General features: G+C 38.6%; 1 protein-coding gene across 1 annotated transcript in view; it reads right to left on the reverse strand.

Moving 5' to 3' along the window:
• Positions 1-5,788, reverse strand: part of ACVR1C (activin A receptor type 1C) — a 92,129-nt gene extending 86,341 nt beyond the window's left edge. The window contains exon 1 of the mRNA XM_003907497.3: positions 5,475-5,788. Coding sequence (XP_003907546.1) covers positions 5,475-5,547 — 73 coding nt within the window. The 5' untranslated portion in view covers positions 5,548-5,788. The remainder of the gene's footprint in view (positions 1-5,474) is intronic.
• Positions 5,789-23,159: the final 17,371 nt, after the last annotated feature.

Below are 23,159 nucleotides of genomic sequence, written 5' to 3' on the forward strand. Positions count from 1 at the left end.
ATGGCTTACATTCCAAAGACAGGCAATAATGAATGCTGGCAAGGATGTGGAGAAAAGGGAACACTTGTACACTGTTGGCAGGATTGTAAATTAGTACAACCACTAAGAAGAACCCTTTGGAGGTTCCTCAGAAAATTAAAACTTGAGCTACCATATGATCCAGCAATCCCACTGATGGATATAACCCAAAAGAAAGAAAATCAGTATATGGAAGAGATCTGCACTTCCATGTTTGTTGCAGCACTGTTTACAATAGCCAAGATTTGGAAGCAACCTGAGTGTCCATCAACAGATGAATGCATAATGAAAATGTGGTACATATACACAATGGAGAACTATTCAGCCATAAAAAGAATGAGATCCAGTCATTTGCAACAACATGGATGGAAGTGGAGATCATTATGTTAACTGAAATAAGCCAGGAACAGAACGATAAGCATCACCTGTTCTCACTTATTTGTGGGATCTTAAAATCAAGAAAATTAGACTCATGGTCAGAGAGAGTAGAAGAACTGTTATCAGAGGCTGGGAAGGGTAGCAGGGGGTTGGCATGGAGGTGGGGACAGTTAATGGTACAAAAATAGAGAAAAAATGAATAGGACCTACTACTTGATAGCACAATAGGGTGGCTATAGTCAGTAATAACTTAATTGCATATTTTAAAATAAAGCATGTAATTGGATTGTTTGTAAGTCAAAGGATAAAATGTTTGAGGGGATGGATACCCTATTTTCCATGACGTGCTTATTTCACACTGCATGCCTGTATCAAAACATGTCATGTACCCCATACATATATATATCTATGATGTACCCACAAAATGTTTTTAAATAATTTAAAATTGTTTAATGATAAGGTATAATACATAGTACACTCCTTATGCTTAGAATTTTTCCTTTGTTTTGTTCTGTTTACGAATTATACTTGAAAATTCTCTTGTTCTATTATTTATTAAAATAAACTCTTCATATACATGTTGACATAATCTGTTTGAGCTTTGTAATGATCCACGCCTGCAGTTGTCCATTTAGAGGACACTACAGATCTCAAATTGAAGATAACATTAATCATTTGGTAGCCACATTTACAGGTCAAGACTAAGCTAGAGCAGGAACTAAACAGCGTCAGGATGATATTTATGTATCCAAGCCCCTTCCCCCAAAAACATGTCATTGCTCTCCTAGGAACATGCTCTAAAACTTCAAACTACATTGGAGTAACAGGTCCCATAGGGCTCAGCAGCCTCCCTATTCCTGCCTCTATCCAATCTCCTCTCCTCTTAACCTTATTTATGGCAAGAGATGCAAGTACTGCCAAGAAAAGTACAACAAAGTGGGTCTTGGCCATTGCCTGAAAGCATTTCCCCTAAAAGAGAAACATGAAAGTTTATTCAAAAGGAAACTACTCCAAAACTGCATCTGAAAATAACCAGTTTCAAAATACAGCAAACTTGGGAAAAACCAACTGCTTTCATGCAACAATCAAGGGAATCAAGAGTTATTCTTGTTTTTTTCACCCATATTTTCATGTCTAGATACTCATGTAGGATTAGGAAAAGCTAGGCAGCCTTTCAGGTTCACACAGAAGAGAGATATCCTGTGCAAAGAGTTGGGAGTGACACATCCAGAGACGCATATGAAGACAGTAACAGAGCTAGAACAGGAGAGGTTTTTAGAGATGAGGGCTAGAAAATAGGTCTTCACTTCTCTTTTTAATAAAAGAGCCAGAAATATATGCATCAGCAACAGTTTATCTCACAACAGGATTTCATTTATGTTGGTTTGCAAGATAAAAGTACAGAACACCCAGTTAAATTGGAATTAAACAGCAATTAATTTTTAATATATTTGTGTTCCATGTCATACTTGTGACACACTTACACTAAAGAGGTATTCATTGTTTATCTCAAATTCAATCTAACAAGGTATTCTCTGCCTTATTTGCTAACTCTGTGGCTCTATTTAATGCGTCTTTGAAAAGTTATCGGTAAATGCCCTTGGCTCTCAATTTTTTATCATCAGTCCAGATTTACCCCCTGAACTTCAGACCCAGAAAACCAGCTGCTTACTTGACATCTCCATTTCAGCATCTTAGAGGTATTTTAAACTCAACATATCCAAAACAGAGCTCCTGTATCTGTCACCACCAACCCTTCTCTCCCCACACCAGCTTTTCCTGCAGTCTGTCCCATCCCAATTAAGGGTCCATTCTTCCATTGCTTGGGTAAGTCATCCTTAGTTACTCACTTTCACAGCTCAAAGTCCTTTATTTTTTGTATGAGTTTACCAATTCAGAGGAAATCTCTAATCATAGCTTCTCCTGGGCCAGAGATGTCTTCCTTGGAACCAGGGAGCCTCTTGCCACACCTGTGTCAATCAACCAATAAATGACTATGCTTAAAGAAGGGCAAAGGTGGCAACATCTTTTGCATTTATAAACTCAGTCAGCCCTGAGCTTTCACTTTCACTTCCAGCAACACTGTGGAAAACTCTTAGTGGAAACTGCTAACTATTGTTTGCGGTGGTGGTGCAGGGGTGCAGGGGGATGGGGGGATGAATTTCATTACTTGAAACCTTCACTCTCACCCTGGTTATTAAGGAGATACTTATTCCATTTTTAGAGTAACAACATACAGCTTTCTGGACTATAATGCTTTCTGGACCAGAGGACAAAGGAGTTTCAAGAAATTAGAAGAGAATGCACAATATGTAAATCCATGAAACATCTAAATCATAGCTTCAAAGTAGAGAACTCCAGGACATTTTCTGCCACTTCTTTTTTGGGTACACATGATGAATGTTGTGAAGCCATGTCAGGTCTCTCTTATCAGGCATCAAGGCATCCAGTACCTACATAATCAGAGCAACTCAGAGCAGCCTGATTTTTTCGTTTCTTTTGTTTTTAGAGATGGTGCCTCACTGTCACCCAGGCTGGAGTGTAGTGGTGTGATCATGGCTCACTGCAATCTTGAACTCCTCATCTCACGCAATCCTCCTGTCTCAGCCTCCCAAGCAGCTAGGACCACAGGTGTGTGCCACCAGACCTGGCTAGTTGTTCTTAAATTTTTTGTAGAGACGGCGTCTCACTGTGTTGCCTAAGCTGGTCTTGAACTTGCTGGCCTCAAGCAATCCTCATGCCTTGGCCTCCCAAAGTACTGGGATTAGAGGCATGAGCCACTGCACCTGGCTAGCCTGATTTTTTTTTAATTCCAGTTCAGACCAATAAATAGTTTTTCTAAGTCTCCACCAGCTGTTATCTTCTGAGATTCTCAAAAAGGAGCAATGGACATCCCTAAGGTGACAACAATGTGGGGAATGAGCAACCAAAGTAAAAAAGGTTTCCTGGTTTATCATGTGTTCAGATATTTAAAGTTCTAGGCCTGCTCTGCAGAGTCAAATGAAAGGTGGTGCCTTCTGTCACACCGTTTCACTAACTATGTCATTACATCAAGAATGACTTCTCATGTAACATTCCAACAATGGCAAGTACATGTCATAAATGGCCAATATGATTAACAGTGTAATTTGTAAAAGTGATCAGGTAAAAATACAGTTGGCTAAGCATGTGATAAAACAAATTGAAAAAATGAAAAGCAAAACAAAACTACCTTGAATCTTTCTACCAATAGCCAGAGATTTTTATAAAGTTAAGAATAAATACTGTAAGTAGCAATATACATTGTTAATGTGGGACACAGAGGGGTAAAAATTTCTTAAGAAGATTTGAAAATGATTGCACCTGACATAGAAAAGGTTTTTGTAAAAGTTCAACTTCAATAAATACGTCTCTACTATATTATTCCATATCATGCATTTTTCTTAGACTTCAAATTTTAAGTGAGCGACTTTGAATGGATTATCTTTTTTTATTTTTTGCATATTTCAATGTCAAAAGTTTCCACGCCTTTTCAAGAACATGAGGCATGTTGCTATGCTCAAGGTCTCTGAAATTTTCTAAAGATTCTGGATATACAACAAAATATACCCTTGAAGCTACATTAAAAAAAAATTGAATCTGTTTTTAAAATGTGTGCAGCCAAGTTATCAGCTCCTCCAAATAAAAAGAGTTGTACAGACAGCCTGCAGAGGCAGTTTCACCCCATCAAAACTGTGATATCTTAAAGACTTTTCTATGTAAATTCTATTAAATTGTCAAGAGCACTTTCAGTATCCCAAGTTAGCAGAGTTTTCACCCATTTTTTAAAGACTTTCCCATAGTTGGTTTTCTCCCACTTATAAATTTATTAACTCTAAACGCAAATATTTCACTTTATCCCATTATCTTTCTGACAGTCTTGGGCTGTTTTCCTAAAAGATAACTGAAATGCTTTAATCCTCAGATTTTGTCAATAATCAAATTTGTATTTGAATATTGTATTTAGTGATTCTCTCAGGCCATCTGAAACACTGAAATCTGTACATGACAGCAATCACATCATTCAAATCATTCTGTTGCACATGTCACTAAGAGGAAAACGACCCACCATGAATATAGCTATTAATGTCAAACAGATTGTCATCTGGGAAAACAAAATGCATCAAAATCAGCTTCGGACAAAACACAGCTCTATGGGAAAACACCATATTTTTATGTGCAAATGACTTCAATGTCTGATAGAAATTTTAAAAGAATGAGTTAGCAAAGAATCTGTTCCTCCTCTGCATAATCCAGGACAATGTAATGAAAACAGTTTTCTAGGTAAAGGGCTTTTAGTCACAGCATATTATGATTTTATCAAAGATGCATTTGCCCCACTTTCTAGTAAACATTATAAAGAAACGTCTGGCTTCTAGATTGGGTAGAGGGCTCTATTTAGCCTATCAAGGCACAGACCTGTTATAAACTCTGGGGCGCTTGCCAGAATTTTTTTCCCCAGGAACTCTGAGTAAAGATCGTACCTCGAAAGCAATGTGCGTTGCAAACCACACAGATTCAAGCTCCCACTCTCGCCTCCATAGCTTGGCATCTGCGGCTTTTGGGGTATTCCCCGCCTCCTAAAACTCAGACTAAATCACCACCTCCCACCACCACCATGCCACCATCCTTCAGCAGCTCTCAGGGGCTTAGCACAGAGCGCGTCCGACGCACACCTGCAGCCCTCCCGGTCCCTGCAGGGTGAACCCAGCTCCCAGCCATGCGCGCACCCACGAACGCTCTCCTATTTTCTCCGCTGCAAACTGCCCACAAATTAGTCACCCACCTCACCCCTACTACTTATTCCCCCACGTCCCTGCCGCCTTTTCCCTCTTCCGGTGGCTTCGTCCCCAACACACCTGTCTACCCCTACGGCTGCCAGACGTCAGGTGCCCACGCTGCACCCTATCCCGCGCCCCCTCAATCCGACTGGCTCTTCCCGGTCCGCCCCGAAGGTCAGTTTGCTCGGAGTACCCGCTGTCCCCCACCCCCGTGCCCACTCGCAGACCTCCCCCCAGCTCCCACCGTCGCGGACGCCGGGAGAGAAACCAGCAACGTACCTGCCGAGAGCTCGGCGGCCGCGGCGAGCAGCAGGAGAGCCTGGCGGAGCGCTGAGCGGAGCGCCCGGGTCATCGCCACCAGGCGGCCGCGCCGGGGCTGCGAGGCCCCAGAGCAGAGCGAGGCAGCCGGGGCAACACGGCCCGCTTTGAAGTTCCCGGGCCGCGGGAGGGGAGCGCGGCACCGACACCCTTTTGAAGTGCGCGGTTGGCTCTAGTCAGTGTGGGCGCCCCCCTCCCCGGCCGCCCCCATCCCACGCCCCCCGCGGCTGGCGGTGCGCGGCGCTCCTGCCACTGGCCCCGCAGCCGGGCGGGGAGGGGGTGGTGGGGCGGGCGGCAGAGCCCGCCCCTGCCGCGCCTCCGCCCCCTGCGCCCTCTCGCAGCCGCCCGGGCCTGCTGCTGCAGGGCAGGCGGGCAAAGGCGGCCCTGTACCCAGCAGTGAGAGCCCAGAGCTGGGGCGAAGAAAGAGGGGAGGTGGGGAAGCGTCGCGGAACCTCCGGGACTAGATACTGCGTTAGGGGGCTCCGCACGAGAGGGAAAGCCCCACTGAGACTTTAGGGAAACTTCAACTACGCGGCGATTGCACCCTGGTGATCCGCTCTATAGCCTCCCGCAGAAGAGCCAGCCCCCTAGCTCTCCTGACGTTTATTGTCCAGGGTCCTTAAGTCCAACCAGGCTGCGCTGTGAGAGCCCCGCGGGCTTTCTACTCGCTTGTCCCACCACTACGTCCTAGCCGTTTGCGCCTCTGGGGAAGGGCGCCCTCTCTGTTCATCCCTGGAAATGACCAGTTGTCCGACTGCCTTCTGGACCTATAAGCTTTGGTTTAACAAACTTCATCTCTTCTCGGGTGCCTTTTGGGAACTCTCCCCTCTATAAATGGCGACCAAAGTTGGACCATCTGCGCCAGGTGATGTGGCCATCTACAATGTGTGACCCAGGTCTGGTAGTAAAAGACCTCACTTATGGAAGATATTTCGGCAGCTACAATTTCAGCAATTGAAGAACTAGGGGAACATACATACACACACACACACACACACACACACACGGATTAAGGGAAAGGGAAGAATTGTTTAAAGTAATATATGAGAAATTTGTCTGAGTATTGTTTAATCCCCAGAGGCTGTCAAATAGGTATGTTTCCCATGTGGATTGTGCCTAAGGACAACGGCAACATTACCAATTAACAGAAATTAACCTAAATTCAATTCACCTATGGAGTCAGAACATTAGAGTGAATGGGATTATTTCAACCTGAACAACGCGAAAAAGCAAGAATACAGTATTGGTATTATTACTACTGTTGGGGGTTCCTTGAGAAGTGATAGCATCATAAAAATTGCTTTAGAGTAAAACATTGCTTGCTTCTTCATCTAGCTCAGCACTAAATTATATGCTAGGTGTTCTTTCTAAGTTCTATGAAAGACTTATGGTGAAATGTTGTATCTAATTGACTTTATTATCAAAGGATCACAATATTGGAGGTGAGATGGTCATTGGACTTTGAGATGTGGGTGGCATCCTGAGGATCCCTTCTGCCACCACCTTGGATAAGTCAAAATATTCCTAAGCACAAAAAAAACTTTGTTCTCATTTTATCCTGGATCCAAACAAACAAAAAACTGGAGATGTGGGACAAATCTGAGCCCTTTCAGACACCCACAAAACAGATGCTTTTTTAAAAAGGCAAGAAAATGCTAGGACACATTATATTTTGTCTGGTTTGGCTTGCTCATTATTTGATAACTGCACCTTAAATTGTGATCTGCCAATAGATCATGATACCAGGAGCCTAAGAGCATAATGTAGTAAACTTTCTGGGTCTGCTTCCTCAAAAGTAAATGGAACTTAATTCCTCCCTATTTACCAGAATTTTGACCAGGATCAAAAAGGGAAGTGTATGAGAGAGTATTGTTAAACCATACACATTACAACAATGGCAGGGATTTACTCCCCACATACTTATTTTGCCTCAAATTTAGTAAGCAACATCCTCTGCAAGTTGTAAAGCTCTCATTTGCAAAAATAAAAATAAAAAATAAAAATAAAAAAGCTTCTTATTCCAAGAAGTCGAATTTTGAATAATTTCAATATTCTACACAAACTCAATGCTTAGTCTAATGGTGCATTATCAGCACGGTAGCCACTAGCCACTTGTGGGTGGATATTGAGCCCTTGAAATGTTGTCTAGACTGAATCGACATATGCTGTAAATAAAAAATACATGCTAGGTCCAAAGATTTAGTACAAAAATAAGAATGTATCAAATACATTACTAATAATTTTATGTTGCTTAAATGTTGCAATGATAGTATTTTGGACATATTGAGTTGAATAAAATATGTTATTAAATCAATATTACCTGTTTCTTTTTACTTTTTAGTGTGACTACTAGAAAATTTTAAATTACACACGTGGCCCACATTACATCTCTACTGGACAGTACTGTAGATTCTAGAGAATCCTCATCAGATGGCAAGGATCCTTACCTTGTCTTAAGAACAGTGTGTGTGTGTGTGTGTGTGTGTGTGTGTGTGTGTGTGTATATATATATATATATATATATATGTGGTTACATATCTTGTCAGTCAGCATATGGTCAGCCAATAAAGGAATCAGGATCTTTTAAATTCTTGGTTGAAAGTTCTGTAAAACATCAAGAAAGGTTAGTACATCAAAAACCTAAGTACTTTATTTGTAGGAATATTTTAAACTAGGTCTTTAAATACCATTTTCCCCATCCGCTTGTGCATGTTCCAATGTCAGTACTATGAAAGCTTTGCAGTAAGGTGTTAACTACTCTCAGTGTATTGAATCCTAATAGCTAGCAAACTATACTCTTAGGAAATTATAAATATTCCTTATATGCTTGAGTTCTTAATGCCACATTCGTGGCAACAAAGAAAATATCTTAATCCTTATAATGTGTCCCAATTATACTTTATTTACACACACACACACCCCCCGTGGAAATTAATCCAGTCTTAATCCAGTATCTTTTAAAATGAACCATTAATAAAAAATACTCTTTGGATCATATTTAGTTGTTCATGTTATTTAATATAAACAATATAAATGCATTATTCAAGATGTGATATAACACATCTTTCTTTCATATTTTTGCACATAACAGAAAAAGATTTACATGCAAGATTCTTTTATTTCACTGGAAAGAATTTACATGCAAATGTGTTTTTCAAGATTTAACACCCCCCCGCCACCCTAATCATCTATTTGTACATATTCATTGCCATAGCAACATTACATCATGACTCCTGTATTCTCGTAAACCAAAAGAAAACAACAACAAATAATTGAGGGGTTCATAGCCCATCAGTAAAACAGATTTTGTCTGAGTAAATCTTATATAAGCAAGGAATCCAGGTATAGGAAATGTAAATTGTAAAGATTTGATACATTGCAGAATAACACCCCAAGTTAATAAGGCAGAGAAATGTGTGTAATAATTGAACTTTGAAAAAGACTATCTGTTGGGTGTGGTTTTTTGTTTGGGATTTTTTTTATCATGCAGGTTCCTTTTATTATTACGCTTTCCAGAATCTCCAAACCCATGCATCTTAATTTCTCATTTCATCTTGGAACATGAATTTATCATGGAATGAGCATATGGTGAGGAGGCATGCTACAATAATTTGCTATGCACTATCAAGGCCTAATCTTTTCTCATTTTACTGCATTTTTCCTTCCCCAAACTCATATTACCCCTAAAGAAGTGCATGGCACACTCAGCTCCACTCATCTCATCTCATCTCTTAATCCCAGAAATCTTTGCTTTGGGAAATCTTGGTTTCACTTCTATTCTTTTTTTCTTTTCTTTTTCAATTCTTAATTTCCATTCCATGAATATACTCATGTGTTTCAGGACCTTTATTGAACATTTGCAATATGTGTCCTCAATGCATCTACCTCATGAGGCAGCTCTGGTTTCATAAAGAAGAAAAATATGGAGCCCTCTGTGGACATGGCTAACGAGGAGATATCAAACTGTTTCTTAGCTCAACTGATGCTGCTAAATCTTACAGTCTATTTTCAGTACTTACATTATCTGTTTTCACCACCTTCCAAAGTGGTTACACTCCTTCACTAATTTTCTTTTCTTTATTTTTAAATTATTTTTATAGATTCAAGGGATGTAAGTGCAGTTTCGTTACATGCATATAATACATAGTGGTCAAGTCTGTGGTTTTAGTGTATCCAGCACCTGAACAGTGAATACTGTACCCAGTGGTACTTTTTCAACCCTTACCACCTGGCTCCTTCATCTGCCCCTCTTTTGGAGTCTCCAGTGTCTATTTTTGCTATCTTCATGTCCATGTGTACCCTTTGTTTAGTTCCTACTTACATGTGAAGACATGCAGTATTTGATTATCTGTTTCTGAGTTATTTCACTTAAGATAATGACCTCCAGCTCCATCCATGTTGCAAAGGATATAATTTCATCCTTTTTATGGCTGATTAGTATTCCCTGATGTATATATACCACATTTTCTTTATCCAACCATCTGTTGATGGACACTTAGACTGAATCCATGACTTTGCTATTGTTAATAGTGCTGTGATAAATATACAAGTTCAGGTATCTTTTTGAAATAATGATTTGTCCTCCTTTGGGTACATACCCAGTAGTGAGATTGCCGGGTTGAATGGTAGTTCTATTTTTAGTTCTTTAAGAAACCTTCATATTGCTTTCCATATAAATTTACATTCCCACCAACAGTGTATAAGTGTTCCCCTTTCTCCACATCTTTACCAACATCTGTTGATTTTGACTTTTTAATAATGGCCATTCTGACTGGTATAAAATGGTATCTCATTGCTTACTGATTTTCATAGCCTTTTAATACTATTGATAGGGTATTTTCCCATAACTCAAATTTTGTCTGTTTTTTCTTTCACTGATCAATGTCAGTATGCTGGGCTGATAAGCTATATTCTATACAGGCCCTATAAAAGGCAGGTCAGAGATTCAGTTCCAAGTAAGCAAGTCACACCACTTGGATGATTTTCTTAGAATGGTCCCATAATTACACCCTACCCGAATGAGGTCACAAGGATGTAAGAGAATTAGATGGCAGAGTATAAGTCTATTACTTCCTGGGAAGACTCAAAGAAGATAGTTATTAAAAACCCCAGACAAAAACGTGAGGTTTCTGATGATCTTGACTGAAGTAAATGAGTAGTTTAAAGCTGCTGTGTCAAAGGTGGCAGCCACTAGCCACTTGTGGCTATTGAGTACTTGAATGTCACTTGTCTAATTTGATGTATACTGTGAGTATGAAATACAAACTAGATTTCAAAGACTTAATACCAACAAAAAGAAACTTAAGTTATCTCAATAATGTTTATATTAATTACATGTTGAAATGATATTTTTGATATATTGGGTCAAATAAAATATATTATTATTAAAATTAATTTTACTTTTTTTACTTTTTAATACAGCTATTAGATCATATGTGTTGCTTTCATTATATTATATTTCTACTGGATAATGCTCATCTAATGAATCCTTATTCAATATTAAGGATTATTTTTCCTGTACTTGAAATGTACCAGCAGCAAGACTATATGAGTCCATTCTCACACTGTTGTAAAGAAAATTACCCAAGACTGGGTAATTTGTAAAGAAAAGAGGTTTAATTGACTCACAGCTCTGCATGGCTAGGGAGGCCTCAGGAAACTTATAATCATAGCAAGGCCAGGCGCAGTGGCTCGCGCCTGTAATCCCAGGACTTCGGGAGGCCGAAGTGGGTGGATCACGAGGTCAGTAGATCAAGACCAGCCTGGCCAACACAGTGAAACCCTGTCTCTGCTAAAAATACAAAAAATTAGCTGGGCATGGTGGCAGGCGCCTGTAATCCCAGCTACTCTGGAGGCTGAGGCAGGAGGATCACTTAAACCCAGGAGTCAGAGGTTGCAATGAGCCGAGATCATGCCATTGCCAGGGTGGCAGTGCAAAACTCTGTCTCAAAAAAAAAAAAAAAAATTCATGGCAGAAGGCACCTCTTCACAGGGTGGCAGGAGAGAGAATGAGTGCCAGCAGGGGAAATGCCAGACACTTATAAAACCATCAGATCTTGTGAGACTCACTCACTATCAAGAAAACAACATGGGGGAAACTGCCCCCATGATTCAATTATCTCCCACCAAGTCCCTTCCGCAATATATGAGGATTATGGGATTACAATTCAAGATGAGATTTCGGTGGGGACATGATGCCAAGCCATATCAAAGGTCTTTCTTCCAATCACATTGCTCCAAATGCAGTTATCTGTTACTCTTTTCATTTCTTCAATAGTAATTCATATTCTGTCAATAAGCAAGTCACATTTATTTTTGTTTTATGTTGTCTATTATCACGTTAGCTGTTATTACCATAGTTGGAGCCAGAGTAATTTCATACCTGAATTGTTGTAATTACCAACCAAATCAACTCTGTATCTTCATGTTATCCCAATCTTAATGTATCCTCGAGGTTGCCATGAGGACAACTTTCTATTAGCATGACTCTTACTATGTTATTCCTTGCCCTCCAGTCTTTGATGATCACCCTTGCCTATGGAATCAAAGCAAAATTTTCTAGCACAAAGGTTCTCAAATTTTGTATATCATTATCCCTTTTCACACTTCAGAAATTTTAAGGATCCCAAAGAGTTTATGTTTAAGTGGGCTACATCTATCAATATTTGCTATATTAGAAACTAAAATTGAGAAAATTTTAAAACACAGGAATATATGCAAAGACATATTTCATTGACCTTCAGAGCAATGACATGATTATACATCATGCAGCCTCTGAAAAATTTCAGTGTATACTTGTGTGAGACCAAGACAGGAAAAGGCAAATAACATCTCGGTATTACTTACAGAAGTAGTTTTCACTTTGTGGACCCCAAAAAGGTCTTGAGCACCCTCAGGTGTATCTGGGCCACATCTTGTGAACCACTGCCCTAGCTCATTTCCATACATTCTTCCTAGATGATATCCTCCACTCCCACAACTACAGCTTTGATTTCTGTTATGTGCTTAAGACACCCAAATCTCTGTCTCTAGCCTCGATCTTGCTTCTCAACTGCAAATCTGTATATCCTATCATCTTTACCTAAATAGCCCAAAAGTAGTTAAACCAAACATGTGTCAAGCAGAACCCTGATCCCCAAACCTGCTCCTCCTCCTGTCTCTTTTATTTCAGTAACTGTCACTACTGAAGCCAATTACCTTATATTTCTCCTTATCACTTTCCTCTCCCTCATCCCTCATATCCAGTTAATCAGCAGTTTCTATGGATTCTAGTCTCTATAAAAGTCTCTCCAGTTTTTTCACTTCTCTCCACCTCACGGCCACCAGCCTAGTTCCATAAAGGAGTCTTGCTCTTTTACTCAGGCTGGAGTGCAGTGGCACTATCCAGCCTAGTTCCATGAAACAGTCTTGCTCTATTGCCCAGGCTGGAGTGCAGTGGCACCCTCAGGGCTCACTGCCTTGACCTCCCGGGCTCAAGCGATGCCCCTGCCTCAGCCTCCCAATTAGCTGGGATCAGAGGCGTGCAACACCACACCCAGCTAATTCTCCCTTTCCTGAGGCTCGCTCCCTTCTGACCCATTCCAGAGCCATAAGCCGAGAGATCTTCTTTTAGCACAAATGTGAGCATATCACTAAAAACCATCTAAAATATAATGCCTGATCTAACACTGGCATTATTTATTATTTAACCTCTCTAAACTCTAGTTTCCTTATCTATCAAATGAAGGTAATATTTGTAGCTGCTTCCTCTGCTTGACGTTAAGATTAAATGGCATAGCATGGAGATGCCAAGGAGCATCTGGCACATGATGAGCATCAATCCACTTTAGCATGTTGAGTTATGAGGGTGGTGTTCATGATCCTGAGGCCACTAAAGATCAACTTAAAAAAAAAAAAAAAAAGCCCTTGTACCCCAAACTCCCAACTTGATCATTACATATTCTACACATGTAACAAACACTCATATGCAACCCATAAATATGTAAAATATCATGTCTCAATAAAATAAAAACAATAACAAAAACATAAAACCTTCCATGGCTTCAGGTAAAATTGCAAACCTCCTTTTCTGGCTTAAAGGTACTTTAACATCCAGCAAAATGGGAAAAATCATATTTTCCCACACAAAAAACATTTGATAATGAGGTGAGATTATGGGAAATCCTTTTTGAATTAAAAAAATTTGGACAAATACAAGAAACAGGTTCTTAATTACTTACGTGAGAAAAAAGAGTAGAATACTAAATATAATTAAAATTTACAAGTATTTACTTAGGTGGTTGATAAATGTCTTTGAAAAATACTAGAATCTCTGTTTTCCTTTTCTGATGATAAGAGTTTATGTACAGATATTGGTTTCCACAAATGACCCATTTCCAAATGAAAGGGACCACAATAATTGTGTTTGTTCTCTTCTATTTGCCTGTTTCTGTTTTGTCCAGCAGAAACTTGGTTCCCCATGTTTTTCAAAACAAAATGTAAAAACTGAAACACATTATAAATATGAAACCTAGTAGGAAAAGAAACTGAAAAAAAAACCCAACAATGATAGAAAACACTACCACCTGAGGTTCCAGTGGTGCAAATTTGAGAATGAGGAGGAAGATGCTAAAAGATCTCAATACAAATTCAAATCTAATAGTACACTGTTGGATTATCATGTGACCCAATAGCTTTTCCCATTCTACTGCCAAAAAGGATACCTTTCTTCTAATGAGAGCCCCAAAATGTGTCTCTGCTCTTAGGAATTAATAAGTTCATAATAAGTCATTATCAAACCACCCATTTTTATTTAGATGAGTTCTACATTAAAACGATGAACTACTATAGACAGCACACTCTGACATTTTGGAAGATGAGTATGTTATTTACTTGCTCCCCTGTCTTTATCTATTGTGTAGAGATGTAAAATAACTCTGATACCTATCGGCATTAATTCTCTGAGAATCAAGTTTTTCTTAAGAAACTCTGCTGTGTTTGGGAGAAAACATCACCCAATACTTGATCCATCACTCAAAGCCAAGTTAGCTCAAAGTTTATCATCCCCTATACCTCAGCTACACAGGGCCAAAGGACTTGGGGCAGGGCTGATGGCCCAAATCTAGTTAAAAGAAAATATGCCTCACCCTATGCAAAAAAGTTAAGTAACCCTAGCCCATCTGTGATTCTTTCCAGCCTTTCTTATTTCGTATTTTTTTACTCCTTCCTCCCACACAATGGCCTCCTGATCTCTCACACATTCCTCCCATTCGAACAAGAAATGTTCAGAAATCATATATTTGTTGACCATTTATATTTCACAGTAAACAAGATTCTGTCAGACTATTACTATAGCCAGCTATTTGTACATTGTGTCTATAAGCTTGTTTTGAAGAAGGAAAATTTATTCTTAAAAGACTTTCAGGAAATAGCAATCCCATTAGAGAGAAATCTGAGGTCTATGGAGAAACTTGAAATCTCACTGTCAAGAAGACTCCAAAGGCATTCCTATAAGAAGACCAGAATCTGCCTTAATCGAGTATAATATCTTCTGAGGTTTCAATGCAGAGAATATTGTCCTGTGGGGGAGAGGTAGATAAATAGACTTCTCAATAATTCATTCTGCCACCAGTACATGAGCCCAGAGTGGGGATGTGAGAGACCACAAGTAGAAGAAAATGTTCACCCTCTAATACTCCAGCTCCAATGTGGTACAAAATTGTTTTCTAAATTCCTAGTATTAGAGTTAACACGGGGCTGGAACATGTCAACAAACTCCGTTTAAAGCTCACAGATAATAAAGAGGGAAACAAAACCAGATAGGAACACATAACCAGGAAATATAGTTCATAAAATATAATTTTCTCATGTTTTATCTTGTGTTCTCCTAGACAGGCATCTCCTCCCCTGCTCCAGGCTCATTCTCCTGTGGCCCAGGCAGCAGAGGCGGACTCTAACATGAATTGGAGGCAAATTCCTGAGAGCAACAGGCATTCCCTCTTGCCTCCTTAAAGCCCACCTTCTAAATGCTCATCCTTTTCCAAGAATCTACCTCTTCACCACATGATTGGGCCCAAAAATATCCAACTCTCTCAAGTGAGACCCCTCACTCTCCGTCACCCAACGTGTGTGGCCTTACCACTTCATAGAAGAACCATATCAGAATAAAAGAAAAGAGCACAAAAAGAGGCTCAGGCATACATACCCCCCGGTCCCCACTACGACACTCCCCATCCCCACTGTAGCAAAGAACTCAATCCATTGTAGCACTAGATTTATGTCTTTGTTGATGACTGACAGTCAAGTTTGCATGCAAAAGCACCAGAGATGAGTTGCCCCTTAAGAAGGTGGCCTGTTCCATCACCCTGCTGCAGCTGTCCCTTAAGAGTCCAAACCTAGAAAACAAGGTAGGAGCTGAGAATTGGACAACCGGCTGTCATCTGCTTCTTCAAAGTCCTGGAACATATGCTATAGCACTGATACACCTGTCAAACTCTTATGTCTTTAGGAAAAATGAAACGGAGAAAGAGGATTTTCCATATTCTTTTATAAACTTCAGAAGTCAAATTATTTGACAAGCCATGGCACAGAGGCAGAGAGAAAAATTATGGTTTTCTGTATTGATTTGATTAAGATTATTTCCATAAAGTCTCAAAGTCTTACATAAGTTTTCAGGGTCTTTATACATCTTTAGAGTATATTGAAACTGTATTGCTAATATCTTTCTTTTCTTCATTAATTCCATAAATGAAGAAATATTACTGTGTGAAGAGAATGGTTTCTTGACACACACATCAAACAGATTTAGGTCGTAGTGTCCCCTTTTGTTAACAAAATTTTTAAAAATTGACATAGTTTTTCAGACATAGTTCTTGAATGTCTTCCACATGGAATGTGTTATCATAGCCCTGTCATCTACAAGGAGAAATGTCTGGTCCTGTTTCAAGGGAGTGGGCTTATTTTTCTTAATATATTGAATTATTGCCATCTCTACCATGTGATAACTGTGTAACTATGGTCAGTTTACTCCTTGGGTCTTTTTACTTTCCCATTAATTTACAGTGAATAATTATAAGAATTACATTAGAATTAGTATTCCTTGAATTACTTAAAGGCCTTGTAAATTGCAAGCTCTCAATAAATATAAATGCTCATCCTCTTACTTCTTGGTTTTTACTAAAATTTGTGCTTAGAATTAATTTTCCTATAATTAAATAATAGGTAAAAGTTAACTTTTAATAATTTCCACAAGGTAAAATCATATAACTATTTAGAGTGAGATTTTCTAACTAATTCAAATGGGTCATCTTTTATTACCTAATTTGTTTATTAATTTTTTCAACACCTACTATGTGAAATGCAATATGCCAGGCACTGGGTATATAGAGTGAAAAAGAGATGCCATTCACTGTTCATGGAATTTAGGTCAAACAAAAAAGAAATATCTTAAACAAGTAGTTACATGATTTATTAAATTACAATAAGTATTACCAAGAGCAAATACCGGGTACTATAAAAACCATAATGGACTGAATCTGTCAGAGATGGCGTGAAAGATTTTTCTTAGGAAGTGAGTCAAATATATCTTGACAGTAGAACAGACATTAGTTAGGCATCAGGAGTGTGTGTGTGTGTGTGTGTGTGTGTGTGTGTGTGTGTGTGTAAATGAGTCAAGGAAAGAAGGCAGTTGGTTCTAGAGGAAGCTAAATAAGGCCAATGTGGCAAGATATGAAAAGTGCTAGAGATGACTCCAAAAAAGTATTCAGATCAGGCAAGCAGCTTTTAGGCCATGTTAAGGATTTGAGTCTTAATTTTTAAAGTAATGGGAAGTCATTGAAGAATTTCAAGCAAGGAAATGATATAATTAGATGGAAATGTTAAAAATGTCACTCTAGCTTCTGTATGGAGAGTGGGCTGTGGCTAGGCAAGAGTGAAATCTAGGCCACTAGCTGGGAGGATTATGCAGTCATCTGGGGAAAAAAAGATGTTAACAGAAACCAGTATGAGCAGGGGTGATGGAGAAAATAGAATTATGTTAAGGGAGGAGGAGGAGGTAGGAATAGAGTAGAATGATTCAAGGTATCCCCCAGGATTCTAATGTCTGCACTAGGTGGACAAAGATGCCATTCACTCAAGAGGGAACACTGAGACGGGTCAGGTTGGATGCGTACAAATTCCTTTTCCAACCTTAAGTTTGAAAGGACTGTAGATGCCAAGTAGAGTTAAGTCAGTAGGTAGCTATATAGATCTAGGGCTTAGAGGATTGGTTGTGGCTGGAAGTAAAACTTTGAGAGTCCTCTTATACAGAAGGTAATTAAAGCCAAGATTATGGGTAAGATTTTCTGGATACATGTTTTTAGACTAGACATTCAATGAAACTATCTTGAAGTGCTCCCTGATTTTTCAGTCTTCTAGCAAAGCTCACAATTGGTTCAACCTGACTTAAAACATTACCAAGATTCTTGCTATGGCACCAAGGTTTAGACTCTTAACCAATTACTTATGGTAACTGCATAAGACAATTTAAAACTCTTTCCTAAGAAAAATATTGACTGTATGTGTAGATACCACTGTACTGGCCAACACCTGTGCCAGCGTGTTGATTTTTTCACTAAGAGAGTCTTCAATTTCATGTACTCAAGGGTACATAACTGAAAGAGAACTCTGTCCCTTTAATGCTGGAGTTTAAACCTTATTACTTTCATTCTATTCACAACACAAAATAGCTACAATACAGCTACTTCCTAGAAAATCCAATCATGAAAGAAATAAATCTATTTTTGCTTGAGAATAGTATTTGTCTGGGAGGAGGGAAGCAAGATACATTCCTCTATTAGTTAAATAATCAGCAAGAAAAGTGGTGGTGATTGAAGATATTATTTTAGTCTATTATGTTGCCCTAACTGGGGATTGTTTCCTTGCATCATTGAAGGTTAAATTATTAAAGAACAAACTTCTGCAAATTTCAAAAGCTCTGCCTCTTTTGAAGCATGGCATGGTAGAAGAGAAAGAGGAAGAAAAAGTTAAAATTTTAATTTGTATTTCTATTTGTTCCACAAAGAATTTGAGATGCTTTATAAGAATACATGGAATAAAATATATGTATGTATATTCAGAACAAAAGAAAATACAAATTGGAGTAGATGACTATGACTGAGGGGGAAGTGAAAATGCAACATGTAGGCCAAAGACTCCTACATAGGTACTAAAGTTGGATTGCAGATCTGAGTCTGAAATTTTGGCCTTTGAGTAAAGAGAAACACCATTGTATTCTTTATTATGCATAAGGATTTTTTTTTCTTCTAAACACAATTTATTACTTGGAATTTTGTTTTGAAGACACTGAAAGATACGATAAGAAACATACTCAAAAACTTCCTGAAGTAAATACAGTAGTAGATTTTGTATACCTTTTTCTGGTAGAGTTTCTTAATTCCAGACTCAAACTTGATTCCAAAACAACTTAATAATAACAATTCTGTGAGGTGAGAGGAGTAGAAAGAAGAGGCTCAGTGTGACCCAATGATGTGACTCTGTAATAGACTAACTTAATTCTGAGCTAAACCCCAGAAGAGCTAGATGACTGATTCTTTGTTGTTTTAGATGAGATCTTCTAAGGAATCTGATGAAAGCTGTGGACCCCCAGAAACACACTCATATACACATATAGAACATAGCATATAAATGCAGATGATTCACAAATCCCTTAGAGCCCAGGTTGAAACATGTGATGTCAAGTGTCTATAAAAAGTAATTTAGAAGTAGTATAAGGGAGTACTTAAGAGTATATGCTAGGCATCCAACAGATCTCAGTCTGATTTTGGGTTTTGCTATTTGCTAACTGTAGAGCTTTAAGCAAGCTATTGAACTTCCCTAAGCCTCAGTTTTCTCATCCTTAAAATGAGGGTCAGTAATATTGTTTATCTCATTGGGTAGAAGTGAGTATTAAATGAGATAATGCCTATGAAGTGCTTTGCATAATGTCTTTAACATAGTAAGGACTTAATAGTAGCTATTAGTTATTGTTAGCTTTATGCATTCATAATTAATTGAAGCTATTGTTACTGGCTATTAGTTATGCTGTTTCCATTTCACTACATGACCAAGAACATTAGAGAAGGGGTTATCAATTCACAAAACACTGTGCATATACATATATGTAAATGTAAACTACTTCTCTAGGAAGAGTATGTATAATCTCTTTCTGATTTTCAATGAGGCCCATGATTAAAAAATGTAATGACACAATGGAAAGAGGCAAACATAAGTTGGCTGTGTTCTTCATGAAGGTACTGACTCATAGCCACTGTTCCCCACTCTCAATTTAGAGAGAACATTCATGTGCTCAGGGCACCCATTTATCTTCTATGTTGTTCCCCTAAGAAATAATAGTGGCCTCATTGGTTGTTAACGGCCCTAAGCGTTTATTGTTCTGATTCCATTTCTGGACACTCCGTTGTTGACTTTAATGCTCCTGACTCACCCCTTAAGTCCTTGGTTGAGTCAAAGATATGTTAATATTAGAAATGATAGAAAATCTCCCAGGTAAGTTACTGAGCTATGCAAAATTACTTTAAAATCCCTCCCAAAATGCCAGTAGTCACCAATGCTTCTTCTGTTTTTGTCTGCTATCTCTCTTCTCCTATTCCCTGAGTTATTTTTTCCCCACACCTTTATTGACCTTATTTTGGCCTAACCTCAACTCCCCATTTTTGTCCTTTTTAAAGCTGGCATTTGCAATAAGAATATTCCTTTTTGTTGTAGTTCGCCAGACAACCAATCAGAGTAAATCTTCAAATCTTTACTCTTCTTTACAGTGTTCATTGCATCATAAAGATTCTATTTGGTTTGTTATTGAACATACAGCATGGATTCTTTTACTCTTTTCCCAATTCAGAACCATTTTGGACACCTATATGAGTCTCCCTGCACAGAGCCAAGAAGGTACTCTTTTGACATGAACATCATAAAGCTTTAGGAATTGAAAACTTTTCAAAAGCCTTACAAAACTAGGGTTAGAATCAAGATGAGAATTGAGGATCTAGAGGTCAGTGAGCTTTATTTACTGGAGCTTTGCTTTGCTAATGTGTTTACATATTACGTGGCTCCAATAAAAGCCATCTCAGGATAACATCATTGCTATTTTTTTCTTTGTTTCAGTGCCATAATTTCTGTTTTTAACATTTAATGTAAATATAGCCATGAATTTTTCAGCTCAAGTAATTTAAATAGTCAAATAATGTAATTAAAATAAACCAAATAATTTAATTAAATATAAATTTAATATTTGGACAATATCCTCACAGCAAATAAATCAAACCCCTTATGAGTGCCTATGGTAAAGAATAAATATAGCACACACCATATGCTAGTGGCACTTTATGATGCTGTCATACATTATCTCATTTTACCTCAATCACATTCTCCTGAGGATAGTTATCCTTCCCGTCTTGCAGGTGATATAAACTAAGGGCCAGAGGATTTGGGTGACTTGCCCTTGCTCAGTGAGTGCAAAGTTTTAATTTTTAACTCAAGTTTGTCTGACTATAAAGCCCTTGCTTCTCTGACTAATCAAGAAGGAGCCAATTAATTTCATTAGAAACAATGAAGGAACTTTACAAAATTATGTATTCTGAGCTCTTCAAGCTTCTAGTTCAGTAGATCTGGGTGGAACCTGGACCTGGAATACTTGTAAGAGCTCAATTAATAGTATCTATTGTTAGTTATTAGTTATGCTGCTTTAGTTTTTCTAATAGGACAAAGAACATTAGAGAAGAAGTTATTAATATTCAAAGCATGTTGTAAATATGCAAATGTGCATCTCTCTGGGAAGCATTCCATAACCTTGTTCAAATTCTTAGTGAGGCTTTTAAACCCAGAAGGTTAAAAACCACTGGATAGAGGTAAACACAAGTTGGTTTGCTCTATTTTTTAATGAAGGTTTCTACTTACATCTGACCACACCTCATTCACCATTTGAGAACATCAATGTGCTTAGGGCAGGCATATTTATTTTATATATTGTACTCTAAGCTGTATAGGTCACTAAATGTCTCTTAGCTTTTTTACTGTTCAAATTACAAATACCTTGGGCCATTCCATTTTTCACATTTGTGCTATTCATCCATCCGTAGCCCCTTGGAATTTCTAAAGCCCATGTGACTCAGAGTCATAGCCAGGTTTGAGAAGAACTAGAATTTATTTAATATCTTGGTATAATAATAATCCTACTTATTAACTAAAATCTCTTTATTAACTGGCACCAGTTAATGGCCTGAAATAATGGAAATTTTTCAAAATACATCCCATTTGTGCACAGATACTAGAGCCGTCTTTAAATAGAATATGTCTTAACACCACAACCGAATTCATAGTAGTTATCACTCCTGTGCATCTTCTATGCTCCAAGTTGTTTATGAACATGAATCTCTAATCTTTAGAAATGCCATCTTTGGTGTGAGATGGCACTCAACATCCTAGCACTAGGACCTGTTCTTTGAATTGATTTCTAGATATGATGTAGCACACACTATTGGTTATTTCCTTAACACTCACTACCCTCTCCTTTCTGATGTGTTGGTTACAATGCATTCAGCTCCATGCAATAAACTGCCATTGGTCCAGTTCATTCCCTTTTGCCAATGGTTAGGCTTACGACACAGTTTTGTCCAATGATATATAAAGGGAGGGCAGCTAAGGCTTCAGGGTTAGTCTTAGGTCCCTGATATGAGACTAATGCTCAAGGAGAAAGGTTCTCTTTGCCCCCACTCTCTGCCTTCCTGCCAGGGATATTCTCAGGAGGAAGTAATGTTTAGAGCAAGGCAGCCATTCTGAGACCATAAGAAGAGGCAATGCTGACCCACTGAGCATGGCAGAAGAAAAAGAAAAGAAAAAGCTTCGTTCTTTATGACAGTGTTGATCTACCAAACCAACACTGAGAGTGCCCACTTCTAGTTTTCTGCAATAAATAATACGTAACTATATAGGTTAATCTGCTTGCTTTCAATCAAAAGCATCTTAATTGATGCAAATAATGACAAACTATTTTGAAATATGCACATAGCTATTCACAGACATGCCACTTCTCCCCAAAATTGTGACCAACAAGACAGCCTGAATGAGGAATGTAGAATAGCCAGTGGACATATCAGAATAAAAAGGTCTTCTTAGAAATGGGATTGACAGCCCAGGAAAGAAAGTATTTTTCTTCCTAGCCCAATGCTTTAATTAGACCAACACCTACTAGATGAAAATTTACATTATTCAAGTCTCAAAACCTTTCCAGAAATCCAAGTTTAGAAACCTAGAAGTAATGGTTCAGAGTCCTGATTCCAAACATACTTTTTTCATGTGTGCTCTCTCTTTCTCTTTCTACCTTCTCTCTCTCTCTCTCTCTACCTTCTCTCTCTCTCTCTCTCCCTCTCTCTCTCTCTCTCTCTCTCTCTCTCATCACACACAAACTTCTTAGGGAAGACGGTGGGACCATATCTTGGTGGGACCCAAATATTATTTGAGCATAGATCCTACGCTATGGGTCATGATCAGAACAGAAACTGCACATGTATCACCTCTATCCACTTGCCTGTGCCCAAGATAGACATTACTAAAAGATCACCAACTGCTTTTTCCCCTCAACCTGGGGAACAGTCTGACACTCCTCCTCAAATC

This window comes from Papio anubis, chromosome 10, assembly GCF_008728515.1.
Source record: "Papio anubis isolate 15944 chromosome 10, Panubis1.0, whole genome shotgun sequence".
NCBI classification, from domain to species: Eukaryota; Metazoa; Chordata; class Mammalia; order Primates; family Cercopithecidae; genus Papio; species Papio anubis.